Genomic DNA, 25,000 nt, shown 5'->3' with positions numbered 1-25,000 from the left:
AAAGGCTGGTTTATACTTGGTCTATCGACATGTCTGTAGACAATTAGAATGTGACAAGTGTCGCTGGTCCAAACCACATTTGATTTATACTCAAATGGAATATCTGTAGACCGTCGCTGTGACTGTCGGTTTCCTTGTGGCAGACAGATGAAAAACGTTCTGGTCATGGTTACCTGACTGAGCCAACAATGTGACAGTTCCCAAGTTCTAACATTCTCAGATAGATTGCGTTGCTTTTATTCCATCACACTGTCATTAGCTCGCCATTAACTTGTAAATATTTTCCTGTAATAATTATCTTAAGTTAAGATGTTGTCATCTATGATATGGTCATTATTTGAACTGGCTAGGCAGCTAACATTAGCTAGCTAACAAGCTAGAAACAAACCAAAACATTGTTTAGAAAGTTGCTTTTAGTTGCCTGGTTTCCAGTGGCGATTTTAGCATGTAAATCTTGATGGGGAAAAATCAACATGCTTTTTTAGATGTATGCCAGCAAAGCCACAACACAACACTAAACAATACATTAATTGCACTGTAACGGTGACAACCAGTGCCCACAAAGTATTAATCCTTACCAATGCTACACCTGGCTATCAGCGGAGCCTCGTCTGGCAGCGAACTTCATTCAGCCTCATTTGCTGACTTTTTAAAACCATAGCTGATATGGTTGACTTGCTTAAACAAATGTAGTTTCTACTGACTCCTTTTGGATTTGTGTAAGTCGATAACAACCGCATTCTCCTTCAATAATAACAAACGCCACAATGAGTTTTGACTTTTGAACCATACACAAACATTATTACATTTATGTTCAGTAAATGTATAATGTTTATTCTTATATCATTAACACTTAACTGTAAGTATAACAAAGTGCAAGCAAACGAGCTGCGACAAGGTAGGCCTGTTCGTTCAGCCCTTTCAAAATAGGCAAAGACAGAAATTCAGATAGATGTTAGTCCTGACAAATTCAGCAAGATTTTTAGGCCTTCATTTTACTTTTCTTGATGTCACCACAGAGAGAGAGAGAGAGAGGAAGAGAGAGAGAGCGACGAGGTTAGCCTACTATTTGAAGTATTTTATTAGGCCTATGTGGTCTGAAAAGTAAGTAAATGAAATCAGGAGGATCCACTTTTTTAGACAATATACCGACGCACAGAAAGCGCATTGCACAAACAAAACAACCCTCGCAATATCAATTGGAAATACATGGTTCGATCACTGAACTTGTTGAAAAGAAATATTTGAATGGGAAGAGACTGTCGCTGGAAAACATGGTTACAGACCAAACAACTGTCACGACTCGAAGTCGGCTCCTCTCCTTGTTTGGGCGGCGCTCCACTTTTCATTTTCCATTTGTTTTGTCTTGTTTTTCCACACACCTGTTTTACTTCCCTCATCACTCTACGTGTATATTATCCTCTGTTCCCCCCATGTCTGTGTGTGTAATTGTTCGTTACTTGTCATGTGTGACGCTTCATGCTGGTTTTTCGCCTGGTCTTGTTTGGAACCCGTGGTATTGTATGCTGTACATTATTTGTGTGACGAGTGCGCTATTCGCTTTTGCCTTTGGTGGGAGTGTCGTTACGCAGTTGCGTCCGACTGTTTTCCTTCTGCCAAATAAAGTGTGCCTGTTCACTCATCTCTGCTCTCCTGCACCTGACTTCAGTTAACCAGTTGCGCACACAGTTGACAACATTATATAGTATCCCCTCCTTATGGTTACATACCCAACAACATTATATAGTATCCCCTCCTTATGGTTACAGACCCAACAACATTATATAGTATCCCCTCCTCAAGGTTACAGACCCAACAACATTATATAGTATCCCCTCCTCATGGTTACAGACCCAACAACATTATATAGTATCCCCTCCTCATGGTTACAGACCCAACAACATTATATAGTATCCCTCCTCATGGTTACAGACCCAACAACATTATATAGTATCCCCTCCTCATGGTTACAGACCCAACAACATTATATAGTATCCCCTCCTCATGGTTACAGACCCAACAACATTATATAGTATCCCCTCCTCATGGTTACAGACCCAACAACATTATATAGTATCCCTTCCTCATGGTTACAGACCCAACAACATTATATAGTATCCCCTCCTCATGGTTACAGACCCAACAACATTATATAGTATCCCCTCCTCATGGTTACAGACCCAACAACATTATATAGTATCCCTCCTCATGGTTACAGACCCAACAACATTATATAGTATCCCTCCTCATGGTTACAGATCCAACAACATTATATAGTATCCCCTCCTCATGGTTACAGACCCAACAACATTATATAGTATCCCTTCCTCATGGTTACAGACCCAACAACATTATATAGTATCCCCTCCTCATGGTTACAGACCCAACAACATTATATAGTATCCCCTCCTCATGGTTACAGACCCAACAACATTATATAGTATCCCCTCCTCATGGTTACAGACCCAACAACATTATATAGTATCCCTTCCTCATGGTTACAGACCCAACAACATTATATAGTATCCCCTCCTCATGGTTACAGACCCAACAACATTATATAGTATCCCCTCCTCATGGTTACAGACCCAACAACATTATATAGTATCCCTCCTCATGGTTACAGACCCAACAACATTATATAGTATCCCTCCTCATGGTTACAGACCCAACAACATTATATAGTATCCCCTCCTCATGGTTACAGACCCAACAACATTATATAGTATCCCTTCCTCATGGTTACAGACCCAACAACATTATATAGTATCCCCTCCTCATGGTTACAGACCCAACAACATTATATAGTATCCCCTCCTCATGGTTACAGACCCAACAACATTATATAGTATCCCTTCCTCATGGTTACAGACCCAACAACATTATGTAGTATCCCTCCTCATGGTTACAGACCCAACAACATTATATAGTATCCCCTCCTCATGGTTACAGACCCAACAACATTATATAGTATCCCTCCTCATGGTTACAGACCCAACAACATTATATAGTATCCCTCCTCATGGTTACAGACCCAACAACATTATATAGTATCCCCTCCTCATGGTTACAGACCCAACAACATTATATAGTATCCCTTCCTCATGGTTACAGACCCAACAACATTATATAGTATCCCTCCTCATTGTTACAGACCCAACAACATTATATAGTATCCCTTCCTCATGGTTACAGACCCAACAACATTATGTAGTATCCCTCCTCATGGTTACAGACCCAACAACATTATATAGTATCCCCTCCTCATGGTTACAGACCCAACAACATTATATAGTATCCCTCCTCATGGTTACAGACCCAACAACATTATATAGTATCCCTCCTCATGGTTACAAACCCAACAACATTATATAGTATCCCCTCCTCATGGTTACAGACCCAACAACATTATATAGTATCCCTTCCTCATGTTACAGACCCAACAACATTATATAGTATCCTCCTCATTGTTACAGACCCAACAACATTATATAGTATCCCTTCCTCATGGTTACAGACCCAACAACATTATATAGTATCCCCTCCTCATGGTTACAGACCCAACAACATTATATAGTATCCCCTCCTCATGGTTTACAGACCCAACACATTATATAGTATCCCTCCTCATGGTTACAGACCCAACAACATTATAGTATCCCTTCCCTCATGGTTACAGACCCAACAACATTATATAGTATCCCTCCTCATGGTTACAGACCCAACAACATTATATAGTATCCCCTCCTCATGGTTACAGACCCAACAACATTATATAGTATCCCCTCCTCATGGTTACAGACCCAACAACATTATATAGTATCCCCTCCTCATGGTTACAGACCCAACAACATTATATAGTATCCCTCCTCATGGTTACAGACCCAACAACATTATATAGTATCCCTCCTCATGGTTACAGACCCAACAACATTATATAGTATCCCTCCTCATGGTTACAGACCCAACAACATTATATAGTATCCCCTCCTCATGGTTACAGAACCAACAACATTATATAGTATCCCTCCTCATGGTTACAGACCCAACAACATTATATAGTATCCCTCCTCATGGTTACAGACCCAACAACATTATATAGTATCCCTCCTCATGGTTACAGACCAAACAACATTATATAGTATCCCCTCCTCATGGTTACAGACCCAACAACATTATATAGTATCCCCTCCTCATGGTTACAGACCCAACAACATTATATAGTATCCCCTCCTCATGGTTACAGACCCAACAACATTATATAGTATCCCTCCTCATGGTTACAGACCCAACAACATTATATAGTATCCCTCCTCATGGTTACAGACCCAACAACATTATATAGTATCCCCTCCTCATGGTTACAGACCCAACAACATTATATAGTATCCCTCCTCATGGTTACAGACCCAACAACATTATATAGGATCCCTCCTCATGGTTACAGACCCAACAACATTATATAGTATCCTCCTCATGGTTACAGACCCAACAACATTATATAGTATCCCTTCTCATGGTTACAGACCCAACAACATTGTATAGTATCCCCTCCTCATGGTTACAGACCCAACAACATTATATAGTATCCCTCCTCATGGTTACAGACCCAACAACATTTATAGTATCCCCTCTACATGGTTACAGACCCAACAACATTATATAGTATCTCCTCATGGTTACAGACCCAACAACATTATATAGTATCCCTCCTCATGGTTACAGACCCAACAACATTATATAGTATCCCTCCTCATGGTTACAGACCCAACAACATTATATAGTATCCCCTCTACATGGTTACAGACCCAACAACATTATATAGTATCTCCTCATGGTTACAGACCCAACAACATTATATAGTATCCCTCCTCATGGTTACAGACCCAACAACATTATATAGTATCCCTCTTCATGGTTACAGACCCAACAACATTATATTGTATCCCCTCCACATGGTTACAGACCCAACAACATTATATAGTATCCCTCCTCATGGTTACAGACCCAACAACATTATATAGTATCCCCTGCTCATGGTTACAGACCCAACAACATTATATAGTATCCCTCTTCATGGTTACAGACCCAACAACATTATATAGTATCCCTCCTCATGGTTACAGACCCAACAACATTATATAGTATCCCCTCCTCATGGTTACAGACCCAACAACATTATATAGTATCCCCTCCTCATGGTTACAGACCCAACAACATTATATAGTATCCCTCCTCATGGTTACAGACCCAACAACATTATATAGTATCCCTCCTCATGGTTACAGACCCAACAACATTATATAGTATCCCTCCTCATGGTTACAGACCCAACAACATTATATAGTATCCCTCCTCATGGTTACAGACCCAACAACATTATATAGTATCCCTCCTCATGGTTACAGACCCAACAACATTATATAGTATCCCTCCTCATGGTTACAGACCCAACAACATTATATAGTATCCCTCCTCATGGTTACAGACCCAACAACATTGTATAGTATCCCCTCCTCATGGTTACAGACCCAACAACATTATATAGTATCCCTCCTCATGGTTACAGACCCAACAACATTATATAGTATCCCCTCTACATGGTTACAGACCCAACAACATTATATAGTATCTCCTCATGGTTACAGACCCAACAACATTATATAGTATCCCTCCTCATGGTTACAGACCCAACAACATTATATAGTATCCCTCCTCATGGTTACAGACCCAACAACATTATATAGTATCCCCTCTACATGGTTACAGACCCAACAACATTATATAGTATCTCCTCATGGTTACAGACCCAACAACATTATATAGTATCCCTCCTCATGGTTACAGACCCACAACATTATATAGTATCCCTCTTCATGGTTACAGACCCAACAACATTATATTGTATCCCCTCCACATGGTTACAGACCCAACAACATTATATAGTATCCCTCCTCATGGTTACAGACCCAACAACATTATATAGTATCCCCTCCTCATGGTTACAGACCCAACAACATTATATAGTATCCCTCTTCATGGTTACAGACCCAACAACATTATATAGTATCCCTCCTCATGGTTACAGACCCAACAACATTATATAGTATCCCCTCCTCATGGTTACAGACCCAACAACATTATATAGTATCCCCTCCTCATGGTTACAGACCCAACAACATTATATAGTATCCCTTCCTCATGGTTACAGACCCAACAACATTATATAGTATCCCTCCTCATGGTTACAGACCCAACACATTATATAGTATCCCTCCTCATGGTTACAGACCCAACAACATTATATAGTATCCCTCCTCATGGTTACAGACCCAACAACATAATATAGTATCCCTCCTCATGGTTACAGACCCAACAACATTATATAGTATCCCTCCTCATGGTTACAGACCCAACAACATTATATAGTATCCCTCCTCATGGTTACAGACCCAACAACATTATATAGTATCCCCTCTACATGGTTACAGACCCAACAACATTATATAGTATCCCTCCTCATGGTTACACAGACCCAACAACATTATATAGTATCCCCTCCTCATGGTTACAGACCCAACAACATTATATAGTATCCCTCCTCATGGTTACAGACCCAACAACATTATATAGTATCCCCTCCTCAAGGTTACAGACCCAACAACATTATATAGTATCCCTCCTCATGGTTACAGACCCAACAACATTATATATCCCCTCCTCATGGTTACAGACCCAACAACATTATATAGTATCCCTCCTCATGGTTACAGACCCAACAACATTATATAGATCCTCCTCATGGTTACAGACCCAACAACATTATATAGTATCCCCTCCTCATGGTTACAGACCCAACAACATTATATAGTATCCCTCCTCATGGTTACAGACCCAACAACATTATATAGTATCCCCCTCATGGTTACAGACCCAACAACATTATATAGTATCCCTCCTCATGGTTACAGACCCAACAACATTATATAGTATCCCCTCCTCATGGTTACACCACCCAACAACATTATATAGTATCCCCTCCTCATGGTTACAAGACCCAACAACATTATATAGTATCCCCTCCTCATGGTTACAGACCCAAAACATTATAGTACCCTCCCAATTTACAACCCAAGTTATATCCATCCCTCTTCATGGTTACAGACCCAACAACAATGTATATAGTACCCTCCTCATGGTTACAGACCCACAACATTATATAGTATCCCCTCCTCATGGTTACAGACCCAACAACATTATATAGTATCCCTCTCATGGTTACAGACCCAACAACATTATATAGTATCCCTCCTCATGGTTACAGACCCAACAACCTTATATAGTATCCCCTCCTCATGGTTACAGACCCAACAACATTATATAGGTATCCCCTCCTCATGGTTACAGACCCCAACAACATTATCTAGTATCCCTTCCTCATGGTTTACAGACCAACAACATTATATATAGTATCCCTCCTCATGGTGACAGACCCAACAACATTATATAGTATCCCTCCTCAGGGTTACAGACCCAACAACATTATATAGTATCCCTCCTCAGGGTTACAGACCCAACAACATTATATAGTATCCCTCCTCATGGTTACAGACCCAACAACATTATATAGTATCCCTCCTCATGGTTACAGACCCACACATTATTATGTAATCCCTTCCTCATGGTTACAGACCCAACAACATTATATAGTATCCCTCCTCATGGTTACAGACCCAACAACATTATATAGTATCCCTCCTCATGGTTACAGACCCAACAACATTATATAGTATCCCTCTCATGGTTACAGACCCAACAACATTATATAGTATCCCCCTCATGGTTACAGACCCAACAACATTATATAGTATCCCTCTCATGGTTACAGACCCCAACAACATTATATAGTATCCCTCTCATGGTTACAGACCCAACAACATTATATAGTATCCCCTCCTCATGGTTACAGACCCAACAACTTATATAGTATCCCCTCATGGTTACAGACCCAACAACATTATATAGTATCCCTCCTCATGGTTACAGACCCAACAACATTATTAGTATCCCTCCTCATGGTTACAGACCCAACAACATTATATAGTATCCCTCCTCATGGTTACAGACCCAACAACATTATATAGTATCCCTCTCATGGTTACAGACCCAACAACATTATATGTATCCCCTCTTCATGGTTACAGACCCAACAACATTATATTGTATCCCCTCCACATGGTTACAGACCCAACAACATTATATAGTATCCCTCCTCATGGTTACAGACCCAACAACATTATATAGTATCCCCTGCTCATGGTTACAGACCCAACAACATTATATAGTATCCCTCTTCATGGTTACAGACCCAACAACATTATATAGTATCCCTCCTCATGGTTACAGACCCCAACAACATTATATAGTATCCCCTCCTCATGGTTACCAGACCCAACAACAGTATATAGTATCCCCTCCTCATGGTACAGACCCAACAACATTATATAGTATCCCTTCCTCATGGTTACAGACCCAACAACATTATATAGTATCCCTCCTCATGGTTACAGACCCAACAACATTATATAGTATCCCTCCTCATGGTTACAGACCCAACAACATTATATAGTATCCCTCCTCATGGTTACAGACCAACAACATTTATATGTATCCCTCCTCATGGTACAGACCCAACAACATTATATAGTATCCCTCCTCATGGTTACAGACCCAACAACATTATATAGTATCCCTCCTCATGGTTACAGACCCAACAACATTGTATAGTATCCCCTCCTCATGGTTACAGACCCAACAACATTATATAGTATCCCTCCTCATGGTTACAGACCCAACAACATTATATAGTATCCCCTCTACATGGTTACAGACCCAACAACATTATATAGTTTCTCCTCATGGTTACAGACCCAACAACATTATATAGTATCCCTCCTCATGGTTACAGACCCAACAACATTATATAGTATCCCTCCTCATGGTTACAGACCCAACACATTATATAGTATCTCCCCTCTACATGTTACAGACCCAACAACATTATATAGTATCTCCTCATGGTTACAGACCCAACAACATTATATAGTATCCCTCCTCATGGTTACAGACCCAACAACATTATATAGTATCCCTCTTCATGGTTACAGACCCAACAACATTATATTGTATCCCCTCCACATGGTTACAGACCCAACAACATTATATAGTATCCCTCCTCATGGTTACAGACCCAACAACATTATATAGTATCCCCTGCTCATGGTTACAGACCCAACAACATTATATAGTATCCCTCTTCATGGTTACAGACCCAACAACATTATATAGTATCCCTCCTCATGGTTACAGACCCAACAACATTATATAGTATCCCCTCCTCATGGTTACAGACCCAACAACATTATATAGTATCCCCTCCTCATGGTTACAGACCCAACAACATTATATAGTATCCCTTCCTCATGGTTACAGACCCAACAACATTATATAGTATCCCTCCTCATGGTTACAGACCCAACAACATTATATAGTATCCCTCCTCATGGTTACAGACCCAAACAACATTATATAGTATCCCTCCTCATGGTTACAGACCCACAACATTATATAGTATCCCTCCTCATGGTTACAGACCCAACAACATTAAATAGTAATCCCTCCTCATGGTTACAGACCCAACAACATTAGTATAGTATCCCTCCTCATGGTTACAGACACAACACATTATATTAGTATCCCCTCTACATGGTACAAGACCCAACAACATTATATAGTATCCCCTCCTACAATGGTTAACAGCACCCAAACAACATTATATAGTATGCCCTCCTCAATGGTTCACAGACCCAACAACATTATATAGTAATCCGCTCCGCATGGTTACAGACCCAACACATTATATAGTATCCCTCCTCAATGGTACAGACCCAACACCAATTATATAGTAATCCCCTCCTCAATGGTTACAGACCCACAACATATATAGTATCCATCTCCCCTCCTCAGGGTTACAGACCCAACAACATTATATAGTAGCCCCCTCTCCCTCCTCATGGTTACAGACCCAACAACATTATATAGTATCCCCTCCTCATGGTTACAGACCCAACAACATTATAGTAAGTCTATCCCTCCTCAGGTGTTACAGACCCAACAACATTATATAAGTACTCCCTCCTCATGGTTACAGACCCAACAACATTATATAGTTCCCCTCCTCTGGTTACAGACCCAAACAACCTAATTATATAGTATCCCTCCTCTGGTTACAGACCCAACAACATTATATAGTATCCCCTCCTCATGGTTACAGAACCCAACAACATTATATAGTATCCCCTCCTCATGGTACAGACCAACAACATTATATAGTATCCCCTCCTCATGGTTACAGACCCAACAACATTATATAGTATCCCCTCCTCATGGTTACAGACCCAACAACATTATATAGGCATCCCTCCTCATGGTTAAGACCCAACAACATTATATAGTATCCCTCCTCATGGTTACAGACCCAACACATATATAGTATCCCTCCTTCATGGTTACAGACCCAACAACATTATATAGGTATCCCTCCTCATGTTACCGACCCAACAACATTATATAGTATCCCCTCTCATGGTACAGACCCAACAACATTATATAGTATCCCCTTCCTCATGTTACAGACCCAACAAACTTAATAGTATCCCTCCTCATGGTTACAGACCCAACAACATTATATAGTATCCTCCTCGTTACAGACCGCAACAACATTATATAGTATCCCTCCTCATGGTTACAGACCCAACAACATTATATAGTCTCCTCCTCATGGTTACAGACCCAACAACATTATATAGTATCCCTCCTCATGGTTACAGACCCAACAACATTATATAGATCCCTCCTCATGGTTACAGACCCAACAACATTATATAGTATCCCTCCTCATGGTTACAGACCCAACAACATTATATAGTATCCCTCCTCATGGTTACAGACCCAACAACATTATATAGTATCCCCTCTACATGGTTACAGACCCAACAACATTATATAGTATCCCTCCTCATGGTTACAGACCCAACAACATTATTAGTATCCTCCTCATGGTTTACAGACCCAACAACATTATATAGTATCCCATCTCATGGTTACAGACCCAACAACATTTATAGTATCCCCTCCTCATGGTTACAGACCCCCAACAACATTATATAGTATCCCCTCTCTATGGTTACAGACCCAACAACATTATATAGTATCCCTCCCATGGTTACAGACCCAACAACATTATATCGTATCCCCTCCTCATGGTTACAGACCCAACAACATTATATAGTATCCCTCCTCATGGTTACAGACCCAACAACATTATATAGTATCCCTCCTCATGGTTACAGACCCAACACATTATTATAGTATCCCTCCTCATGGTTAAGACCCAACAAACATTATATAGTATCCCCTCCTCATGGTACAGACCCAAACAACATTATATAGTATCCCCTTCCTCATGGTTACAGACCCAACAACATTATATAGTATCCCTTCCTCATGTTACAGACCCACAACATTATATAGTATCCTCCTCATGGTTACAGACCCAACAACATTATATAGTATCCCTCCTCATGGTTACAGACCCAACAACATTATATAGGATCCCTCCTCATGGTTACAGACCCAACAACATTATATAGTATCCCCTCCTCATGGTTACACACCCAACAACATTATAATAGTATCCATTCCTCATTGTTACAGACCCAACAAACATTATATGTATCCCCTCCTCTTGGTTACAGACCCAACAACATTATATAGTATCCCTCCTCATGGTTACAGACCCAACAACATTATATAGTAATCCATCCTCATGGTTACAGACCCAACCAACATTATATAGTATCCCCCTCATCATGGTTACAGACCCAACAACATTATATAGCAGCCCGTCCTCATGGTTACAGACCCACAACATTATATAGTATCATCCCTCCTCATCGGTTACAACAGACCCAACAACATGATATAGTATCCCGCCTCATGGTTACAGACCCAACAACATTATATAGTATCCCTCCTCATGGTTACAGACCCAACAACATTATATAGTATCCCTCCTCATGGTTACAGACCCAACAACATTATGAGTATCTCCCTCCTCATGGTTACAGATCCAACAACATATATAGTAAATCCCTCCTCATGGTTACAGACCCAACAACATGATATATATTACCCCTCCTCATGGTTACAGCACCCAACAACATTATATAGTATCCCCTCCTCATGGTTACAGATCCAACAACATTATATAGTATCCCCTCCTCATGTACAGCCAACAACATTAGATAGTATCACCTCCTCATGTTTACGACCAAACATTATATAGTATCCCTTCCTCATGGTTACAGACCCAACAACATTATATAGTATCCCCTCCGTCATGGTACAGACCCAACAAACATTATATAGTATCCCTCCTCATGGTTTACAGACCCCCAACAACATTATATAGTATCCCCTCGTCATGGTTAAAGACCCAACACATTATATAGTATCCCTCCTCATGGTTACAGACCCAACAACATTATATAGTATCCCCTCTCATGGTTACAGACCCAAACAACCTTAGATAGTACCCCCTCCTCATGGTTACGACCCACAACATTATATAGTATCCCCTCCTCATCTGGTACAGGACCCCCAACCAACATTTATATAGTATCCCGCTCATGGTTACAGACCCAACAACATTATATAGTATCCCTCCTCATGGTTACAGACCCAACAACATTATATAGTATCCCTCCTCATGGTTACAGACCCAACAACATTATATAGTATCCCCTCCTCATGGTTACAGACCCAACAACATTATATAGTATCCCTCCTCATGGTTACAGACCCAACAACATATATAGTATCCCCTCCTCATGGTTACAGACCCAACAACATTATATAGTATCCCTCCTCATGGTTACAGACCCCAACAACATTATATAGTATCCCCTCCTCATGGTTACAGACCCAACAACATTATATAGTATCCCTCCTCATGGTTACAGACCCAACAACATTATATAGTATCCCCTCCTCATGGTTACAGACCCAACAACATTATATAGTATCCCCTCCTCATGGTTACAGACCCAACAACATTATATAGTATCTCCCTCCTCATGGTTACAGACCCAACAACATTATATAGTATCCCTCCTCATGGTTACAGAACCCAACAACATTATATAGTATCCCCTCCTCATGGTTACAGACCCAACAACATTATATAGTATCCCCTCCTCATGGTTACAGACCCAACAACATTATATAGTATCCCCTCCTCATGGTTACAGACCCAACAACATTATATAGTATCCCCTCCTCATGGTTACAGACCCAACAAACATTATATAGTATCCCCCTCCTCATGGTTACAGACCCAACAACATTATATAGTATCCCTCCTCATGGTTACAGACCCACAACATTATATAGTATCCCCTCCTCATGGTTACAGACCCAACAACATTATATAGTATCCCCTCCTCATGGTTACAGACCCAACAACATTATATAGTATCCCTCTAGGTACCCTTATATAGTATCCCCTCCTCATGGTTACAGACCCAACAACATTATATAGTATCCCCTCCTCATGGTTACAGACCCAACAACATTATATAGTATCCCCTCCTCATGGTTACAGACCCAACAACATTATATAGTATCCCCTCCTCATGGTTACAGACCCAACAACATTATATAATATCCCTTCCTCATTGTTACAGACCCAACAACATTATATAGTATCCCCTCCTCATGGTTACAGACCCAACATCATTATATAGTATCCCTCCTAATGGCTACAGACCCAACAACATTATATAGTATCCCCTCCTCATGGTTACAGACCCAACAACATTATATAGTATCCCCTCCTCATGGTTACAGACCCAACAACATTATATAGTATCCCTCCTCATGGTTACAGACCCAACAACATTATATAGTATCCCTCCTCATGGTTACAGACCCACAACATTATATAGTATCCCTCCTCATGGTTACAGACCCAACAACATTATATAGTATCCCCTCCTCATGGTTACAGACCCAACAACATTATATAGTATCCCCTCCTCATGGTTACAGACCCAACAACAGTATATAGTATTCCCTTCCTCATGGTTACAGACCCAACAACATTAATAGTATCCCTCCTCATGGTTACAGAACCAACAACATTATATAGTATCCCTCCTCATGGTTACAGACCCAACAACATTATATAGTATCCCTCCTCATGGTTACAGACCCAACAACATTATATAGTATCCCTCCTCATGGTTACAGACCCAACAACATTATATAGTATCACTCCTCATGGTTACAGACCCAACAACATTATATAGTATCCTCCTCATGTTACAGACCCAACAACATTATATAGTATCCCTCCTCATGGTTACAGACCCAACAACATTATATAGTATCCCTCCTCATGGTTACAGACCCACAACATTATATAGTATCCCCCCTCATGGTTACAGACCCAACAACATTATATAGTATCCCTCCTCATGGTTACAGACCCAACAACATTATATAGTATCCCCTCCTCATGGTTAAAGACCCAACAACATTATATAGTATCCCCTCCTCATGGTTACAGACCCAACAACATTATATAGTATCCCTCCTCATGGTACAGACCCAACAACATTATATAGTATCCCCTCCTCATGGTTACAGACCCAACAACATTATATAGTATCCCTCCTCATGGTTACAGACCCAACAACATTATATAGTATCCCTCCTCATGGTTACAGACCCAACAACATTATATAGTATCCCTCCTCATGGTTACAGACCCAACAACATTATATAGTATCCCCTCCTCATGGTTACAGACCCAACAACATTATATAGTATCCCCTCCTCATGGTTACAGACCCAACAACATTATATAGTATCCCCTCCTCATGGTTACAGACCCAACAACATTATATAGTATCCCCTCCTCATGGTTACAGACCCACAACATTAGTACCCTCCTCATGGTTCAGAACCCAACAACATTATATAGTATCCCTCCTCATGGTTACAGACCCCAACAACATTATATAGTATCCCTCCCTCATGGTTACAGACCCAACAACATTATATAGTATCCCTCCTCATGGTTACAGACCCAACAACATTATATAGTATCCCTCCTCATGGTTACAGACCCAACAACATTATATAGTATCCCTCCTCATGGTTACAGACCCAACAACATTATATAGTATCCCCTCCTCATGGTTACAGACCCAACAACATTATATAGTATCCCCTCCTCATGGTTACAGACCCAACAACATTATATAGTATCCCCTCCTCATGGTTACAGACCCAAACAACATTATATAGTATCCCTCCTCAATGGTTACAGACCCACCAACATTATATAGTATCCCTCCTCCTGGTTCACAGGACCCCAACAACCTTATATAGTATCCCTCCTCATTGGGTTTACAGGACCCCAACAACATTATATAGTATCCCTCCCATGGTTACAGACCCAACAAATTATCTAGTATCCCCTCATTCATGGTTAACAGACCCACAAACATTATATAGTATCCCTCCTACATGGTTAACAGACCCAACAACATTATTATAGTATTCCCCTCCTCATGGTTACAGACCCAACAACATTATATAGTATCCCTCCTCATGGTTACAGGACCCAACAACATATATAGTTATCACATCTCATTGGTTACAGACCCAACAACATTTATATAGTATCCCTCCTCATGGTTACAGACCCAACAAACATTATAGTATTATATCCCTCCTCATGGTTACAGACCCGACAACATTATATATAGTATCCCTCCTCATGGTTACAGACCCAACAACATTATATAGTATCCCCCCCGTCATGGTTACAGAACCCAACAACATATATAGTATCCCTCCTCATGGTTACAGACCCAACAACATTAATAGTATCCCTCCTCATGGTTACAGACCCAACACATTATATAGTATCCCTCCTCATGGTTACAGACCCAACCACACATTATATATATACCCTCCTCATGGTTACAGACCCCAACAACATTATATAGTATCCCTCCTCATGGTTACAGACCCAACAACATTATATAGTATCCCCTCCTCATGGTCACAGACCCCAACAACATTATATAGTATCCCTCCTCATGGTTACAGACACAACAACATTATATGTATCCCTCCTGGTTACAGACCCAACACATTATATAGTATCCCTCCTCATTGGTACAGACCCAACAACATTATATAGTATCCCCTCCTCATGGTTACAGACCCAACAACATTATATAGTATCCCCTCCTCATGGTTACAGACCCAACAACATTATATAGTATCCCTCCTCATGGTTACAGACCCAACAACATTATATAGTATCCCTCCTCATGGTTACAGACCCAACAACATTATATAGTATCCCTCCTCATGGTTACAGACCCAACAACATTATATAGTATCCCTCCTCATGGTTACAGACCCAACAACATTATATAGTATCCCCTCCTCATGGTTACAGACCCAACAACATTATATAGTATCCCCTCCTCATGGTTACAGACCCAACAACATTATATAGTATCCCTCCTCATGGTTACAGACCCAACAACATTATATAGTATCCCCTCCTCATGGTTACAGGACCCAACAACATTATATAGTATCCCCTCCTCATGGTTACAGACCCAACAACATTATATAGTATCCCCTCCTCATGGTTACAGACCCAACAACATTATATAGTATCCCCTCCTCATGGTTACAGACCCAAACAACATTATATAGTATCCCCTCCTCATGGTTACAGACCCAAACAACATTATATAGTATCCCCTCCTCATGGTTACAGACCCAACAACATTATATAGTATCCCCTCCTCATGGTTACAGACCCAACAACATTATATAGTATCCCTTCCTCATAGCCTATGTATCCCTCCTCATGGTTACAGACCCAACAACATTATATAGTATCCCTCCTCATGGTTACAGACCCAACAACATTATATAGTATCCCCTCCTCATGGTTACAGACCCAACAACATTATATAGTATCCCTCCTCATGGTTACAGACCCAACAACATTATATAGTATCCCTCCTCATGGTTACAGACACAACAACATTATATAGTATCCCTCCTCATGGTTACAGACCCAACAACATTATATAGTATCCCTCCTCATGGTTACAGACCCAACAACATTATATAGTATCCCTCCTCATGGTTACAGACCCAACAACATTATATAGTATCCCTCCTCATGGTTACAGACCCAACAACATTATATAGTATCCCTCCTCATGGTTACAGACCCAACAACATTATATAGTATCCCTCCTCATGGTTACAGACCCAACAACATTATATAGTATCCCCTCCTCATGGTTACAGACCCCAACAACATTATATAGTATCCCTCCTCATGGTTACAGACCCAACAACATTATATAGTATCCCTCCTCATGGTTACAGACCAACAACATTATATAGTATCCCTCCTCATGGTTACAGACCCAACAACATTATATAGTATCCCCTCCTCATGGTTACAGACCCAACAACATTATATAGTATCCCCTCCTCATGGTTACAGACCCAACAACATTATATAGTATCCCCTCCTCATGGTTACAGACCCAACAACATTATATAGTATCCCTCCTCATGGTTACAGACCAACAACATTATATAGTATCCCTCCTCATGGTTACAGACCCAACAACATTATATAGTATCCCTCCTCATGGTTACAGACCCAACAACATTATATAGTATCCCCTCCTCATGGTTACAGACCCAACAACATTATATAGTATCCCTCCTCATGGTTACAGACCCAACAACATTATATAGTATCCCCTCCTCATGGTTACAGACCCAACAACATTATATAGTATCCCTCCTCATGGTTACAGACCCAACAACATTATATAGTATCCCCTCCTCATGGTTACAGACCCAACAACATTATATAGTATCCCTCCTCATGGTTACAGACCCAACAACATTATATAGTATCCCTCCTCATGGTTACAGACCCAACAACATTATATAGTATCCCCTCCTCATGGTTACAGACCCAACAACATTATATAGTATCCCCTCCTCATGGTTACAGACCCAACAACATTATATAGTATCCCTCCTCATGGTTACAGACCCAACAACATTATATAGTATCCCTCCTCATGGTTACAGACCCAACAACATTATATAGTATCCCCTCCTCATGGTTACAGACCCAACAACATTATATAGTATCCCTCCTCATGGTTACAGACCCAACAACATTATATAGTATCCCTCCTCATGGTACAGACCCAACAACATTATATAGTATCCCCTCCTCATGGTTACAGACCCAACAACATTATATAGTATCCCCTCCTCATGGTTACAGACCCAACAACATTATATAGTATCCCCTCCTCATGGTTACAGACCCAACAACATTATATAGTATCCCTCCTCATGGTTACAGACCCAACAACATTATATAGTATCCCTCCTCATGGTTACAGGACCCAACAACATTATATAGTATCTCTCCTCATGGTTACAGACCCAACAACATTATATAGTATCCCCTCCTCATGGTTACAGACCCAACAACATTATATAGTATCCCTCCTCATGGTTTCAGACCCAACAACATTATATAGTATCCCTCCTCATGGTTACAGACCCAACAACATTATATAGTATCCCCTCCTCATGGTTACAGACCCAACAACATTATATAGTATCCCTCCTCATGGTTACAGACCCAACAACATTATATAGTATCCCTCCTCATGGTTACAGACCCAACAACATTATATAGTATCCCTCCTCATGGTTACAGACCCAACAACATTATATAGTATCCCTCCTCATGGTTACAGACCCAACAACATTATATAGTATCCCCTCCTCATGGTTACAGACCCAACAACATTATATAGTATCCCTCCTCATGGTTACAGACCCAACAACATTATATAGTATCCCTCCTCATGGTTACAGACCCAACAACATTATATAGTATCCCTCCTCATGGTTACAGACCCAACAACATTATATAGTATCCCTCCTCATGGTTACAGACCCAACAACATTATATAGTATCCCTCCTCATGGTTACAGACCCAACAACATTATATAGTATCCCTCCTCATGGTTACAGACCCAACAACATTATATAGTATCCCTCCTCATGGTTACAGACCCAACAACATTATATAGTATCCCTCCTCATGGTTACAGACCCAACAACATTATATAGTATCCCTCCTCATGGTTACAGACCCAACAACATTATATAGTATCCCCTCCTCATGGTTACAGACCCAACAACATTATATAGTATCCCTCCTCATGGTTACAGACCCAACAACATTATATAGTATCCCTCCTCATGGTTACAGACCCAACAACATTATATAGTATCCCTCCTCATGGTTACAGACCCAACAACATTATATAGTATCCCTCCTCATGGTTACAGACCCAACAACATTATATAGTATCCCCTCCTCATGGTTACAGACCCAAACAACATTATATAAGTATCCCTCCTCATGGTTACAGACCCAACAACATTATATAGTATCCCTCCTCATGGTTAAAGACCCAACAACATTATATAGTATCCCTCCTCATGGTTACAGACCCAACAACATTATATAGTATCCCCTCCTCATGGTTAAAGACCCAACAACATTATATAGTATCCCTCCTCATGGTTACAGACCCAACAACATTATATAGTATCCCTCCTCATGGTTACAGACCCAACAACATTATATAGTATCCCTTCCTCATGGTTACAGATCCAACAACATTATATAGTATCTCCTCATGGTTACAGACCCAACAACATTATATAGTATCCCTCCTCATGGTTACAGACCCAACAACATTATATAGTATCCCTCCTCATGGTTACAGACCCAACAACATTATATAGTATCCCTCCTCATGGTTACAGACCCAACAACATTATATAGTATCCCCTCCTCATGGTTACAGACCCAACAACATTATATAGTATCCCTCCTCATGGTTACAGACCCAACAACATTATATAGTATCCCTCCTCATGGTTACAGACCCAACAACATTATATAGTATCCCCTCCTCATGGTTACAGACCCAACAACATTATATAGTATCCCCTCCTCATGGTTACAGACCCAACAACATTATATAGTATCCCCTCCTCATGGTTACAGACCCAACAACATTATATAGTATCCCCTCCTCATGGTTACAGACCCAACAACATTATATAGTATCCCTCCTCATGGTTACAGACCCAACAACATTATATAGTATCCCCTCCTCATGGTTACAGACCCAACAACATTATATAGTATCCCCTCCTCATGGTTACAGACCCAACAACATTATATAGTATCCCCTCCTCATGGTTACAGACCCAACAACATTATATAGTATCCCTCCTCATGGTTACAGACCCAACAACATTATATAGTATCCCTCCTCATGGTTACAGACCCAACAACATTATATAGTATCCCTCCTCATGGTTACAGACCCAACAACATTATATAGTATCCCTCCTCATGGTTACAGACCCAACAACATTATATAGTATCCCTCCTCATGGTTACAGACCCAACAACATTATATAGTATCCCTCCTCATGGTTACAGACCCAACAACATTATATAGTATCCCTCCTCATGGTTACAGACCCAACAACATTATATAGTATCCCTCCTCATGGTTACAGACCCAACAACATTATATAGTATCCCCTCCTCATGGTTACAGACCCAACAACATTATATAGTATCCCTCCTCATGGTTACAGACCCAACAACATTATATAGTATCCCTCCTCATGGTTACAGACCCAACAACATTATATAGTATCCCTCCTCATGGTTACAGACCCAACAACATTATATAGTATCCCTCCTCATGGTTACAGACCCAACAACATTATATAGTATCCCCTCCTCATGGTTACAGACCCAACAACATTATATAGTATCCCCTCCTCATGGTTACAGACCCAACAACATTATATAGTATCCCTCCTCATGGTTACAGACCCAACAACATTATATAGTATCCCTCCTCATGGTTACAGACCCAACAACATTATATAGTATCCCCTCCTCATGGTTACAGACCCCAACAACATTATATAGTATCCCCTCCTCATGGTTACAGACCCAACAACATTATATAGTATCCCCTCCTCATGGTTACAGACCAACAACATTATATAGTATCCCTTCCTCATGGTTACAGACCCAACAACATTATATAGTATCCCTCCTCATGGTACAGACCCAACAACATTATATAGTATCCCCTCCTCATGGTTACAGACCCAATAACATTATATAGTATCCCTCCTCATGGTTACAGACCCAACAACATTATATAGTATCCCTCCTCATGGTTACAGACCCAACAACATTATATAGTATCCTCCTCATGGTTACAGACCCAACAACATTATATAGTATCCCTCCTCATGGTTACAGACCAACAACATTATATAGTATCCCCTCCTCATGGTTACAGACCCAACAACATTATATAGTATCCCCTCCTCATGGTTACAGACCCAACAACATTATATAGTATCTCCTCATGGTTACAGACCCAACAACATTATATAGTATCCCCTCCTCATGGTTACAGACCCAACAACATTATATTGTATCCCCTCCTCATGGTTACAGACCCAACAACATTATATAGTATCCCCTCCTCATGGTTACAGACCCAACAACATTATATAGTATCCCCTCCTCATGGTTACAGACCCAACAACATTATATAGTATCCCCTCCTCATGGTTACAGACCCAACAACATTATATAGTATCCCCTCCTCTTGAAGAAAAGCACATGAGCTAATTTATGCAGCAGCATACAAGATATTTTTTCCGTTGTTGTGCTGGGCTCACTTGAACAGGCTCGCGCCTGTTCAAGTGAGCACAGCACAACAACGGAAAAAACGGTCCTTCTTGTGGGCAAATTTTGTCATCAAAGGTGCTTTCAAGACAACAGGGAACTCAGAGAAAAACAAGGTTGAATCATGATGTTAGTGATCTTCAGGTCGGAGCTCTAGAAAGAAGCCTGACTTCCCGGGTTGGAATTCCGAGTTTTATGACCGTTCAAAACGTATTTTCCCAGTAGGAGCTAGTTTTATCCGAGTTCCCAGTTCTCCTGAACTCACTGAAGTCTGAGATTCCCCAGTTTCCAGTTGTTTTGAATGTGGCAGAAGTCATGCTGGATTGACAGCATGGCCAATGTATTCACCCTTTTCTGGCCCATGGTGTTGCGAGTGAATGATTATCATTTTAAGCTTAGAAAAGAGACAATTTCAGACAGATGTTTTAAATCCTTGGACCACATACCCTCTCCACTGAATAGCAGGCAGAGGAAGTGAAATAGTGATTGCTTTGCAACGCTTGTAGTTAGCCACTGATTCCTTCCAAACCACTCATTGTTGAATTTGCGATTTCTGATGTTGTGTAATGTTTATGTCCAATGGCCGATGAGCACCGAGACCTTTTTATCTATAATTTATCTTCATATGATACGGTTTGAAAAATATTTGCCAGTAGATTGTCGACGTGATTCATGATGATGACTGCTCGTCTAGCTTGCTAATTAAGATTTTGAAAGTAACATGATCAGTCCAATCAAAGCTACGGTAGATATAACGTGATTTGACATAATTTTATCTGTGTCCAATGACCTTGAGCCTTCTTGGATGTGCACTTTTAATGTAAATCTATGTCAGCACCTAGGGGGGCTTGAACTGCCTAGCTCTCCCTGCAGATTCTGCGGGGCTCACCTTGCCCCTAAATTCTGGGTGTAAGGGCTGTCGTTATGTAGAGAGGACCAAGGCGCAGCGGGTTGCATGTTCAACATATATATTTATTAAATAAATGTGAACACGAGAAAAACAAGAAAACAAAGAACGACAGACTGCCAGTTTCACAGGCTATACTTACAACAGCAGTGCGAAATGCAACTACCCACAAAATACCAAACCAAACACACGCCTATATAACGGACTCTCAATCAGAGGCAACTAGAAACACCTGCCTCCAATTGAGAGTCCAACACCCAATCCTAAACATAGAAAAACTAAACTAGACAGAACGTAGAAATACATACAAACACAAACCCTCTGCCACGTCCTGACCAAAACTAATACAATTAATCCCTCTGCTGGTCAGGACGTGACACTGGGTCGCCACTGCTGGTTAACTAGATTGACATATACTAAATTCATTTTTAAACAGATGGGTTTATTGGTGTTAAAATACACCAGTTATGCTATTTTGGACCGTCGTTTTTGTGTATGTAGTTTTTCATAACGACAAGTTTGATATTGGACACACAATATAATGTTCATGATGTCACTGCGACAACTGTCTACAGACATTTCTATAGACGAAGTATAAACCAGCCTTAACTCTCCTTGTCTGTGTGTGTGTGTGTGCGTGCGCGTGTGTGTGTCTGTGCAAGTACCGTTTGTGCGCGCGTGTGTGTAGGTCCGTGAGGAGATAGATACGTTTGGCATAAAGGTGTACCAGTTCCCAGACTGCGACTCTGATGAGGATGAGGAGGCCAAACAGAAGGACAGAGAACTCAAGGTGAGACTAAAACACATGATCACACCATTTACTGACTTCTTTTATTTTAATCCACATCCCTAAAATTTCCAAGAAAGTTTCTTAAGCTAATTAGCTAAATGATTATTATCGCAGTTCCACAACATTTTTTAACTGAATAACTTTTTTGTGTTTGTGCACGTGCCTATCTGTGCTGCCGTCATTGTGTGTGTGGTAAATGCGTGCTGACACCCGGTGTGTGTGTGTGTTAGGAGAGCACTCCGTTTGCTGTGATCGGCAGTAACATGGTGGTGGAGACCAGAGGTCAGAAAGTCAGAGGGAGACTCTACCCCTGGGGCATCGTAGAGGGTAGGTGCATGGGAGTTGGGGGTGTGTATGTTAACATTTATGTGTGAGTGTGTGTGTATACACATATTAATGTGTGTGTGTGTGTATTAACACAACATATGTGTATGTGTGTCTGCAGTGGAGAACCAGTCTCACTGTGACTTTGTGAAGCTGAGGACCATGCTGATCAGGACCCACATGCATGACCTGAAGGACATCACCTGTGACTGTCACTATGAGAACTACAGGGCTCATTGTATACACACCATGACCAGGTACAGGCTTTCTCTCTCTTTCTCTCTCTCTCACTCTCTTTCTCTCTCTCTCACTCTCTCTCTCTCTCTCTCTCTCTCTGTCTCTCTCTGTCTCTCTCTGTCTCTCTCTCTCTCTCTCTCTCTCTCTCTCTCTCTCTCTCTCTCTCTCTTTCTCTCTCTCTCTCTCTCTCTCTCTTTCTCTCTCTCACTCTCTGTCTCTCAATTTTTCAATTCAATTCAATTCAATTCGCTTTATTGGCATGACGTAACAATGTACATATTGCCAAAGCTTATTTTGTATATTTACAATATAAAAAATAAATAAAAATGAGAATCAAAATTGTCAATGGGACAACAGTAACAACAATAACCAAGGGTCAAAATAACCATACATTCAACAATAACAATAAGCATACAGTAGAGGACATGTGCAGGTTTATTGGTCTGTCAGACACTGTCCCTCATCTTATGGCAGGCAGCAATGTAGTGCGCTGCCAACCCACAGCTGTCTGCGTCCTCCCCCAACAGGACGGGTAGCCTATCCTCATCAGAGAGGTCTTTAAAACCTTGAATAAGGGTTTCAAATTTGGGGAAATGACACTCTCTAATTGTTTTATATTTTTGACATTTTGTCAGGAAATGCAGCTCCGTCTCAAGTTCTGCTGTTGTGCAGTGGCTGCACAGCCTTTCCTCTACAGGGAGCCAGGTTTTCCTGTGTCTG

The 25,000-nt window shown here is 40.7% G+C and overlaps 1 protein-coding gene across 1 annotated transcript in view; it reads left to right on the top strand.

Moving 5' to 3' along the window:
• The window catches only part of LOC115159773 (septin-5), a 35,632-nt gene that overhangs the window by 8,548 nt on the left and 2,084 nt on the right, over nt 1–25,000 (top strand). The window contains exons 8-10 of the mRNA XM_029709815.1: nt 23,618–23,719; nt 23,950–24,046; nt 24,165–24,300. Coding sequence (XP_029565675.1) covers nt 23,618–23,719; nt 23,950–24,046; nt 24,165–24,300 — 335 coding nt within the window. The remainder of the gene's footprint in view (nt 1–23,617; nt 23,720–23,949; nt 24,047–24,164; nt 24,301–25,000) is intronic.

Source organism: Salmo trutta, chromosome 23 (genome assembly GCF_901001165.1).
Source record: "Salmo trutta chromosome 23, fSalTru1.1, whole genome shotgun sequence".
NCBI classification, from domain to species: domain Eukaryota; kingdom Metazoa; phylum Chordata; class Actinopteri; order Salmoniformes; family Salmonidae; genus Salmo; species Salmo trutta.
Note: the sequence above shows the minus strand (reverse complement) of the source record. Positions and strands in the feature narration are given on the sequence as shown.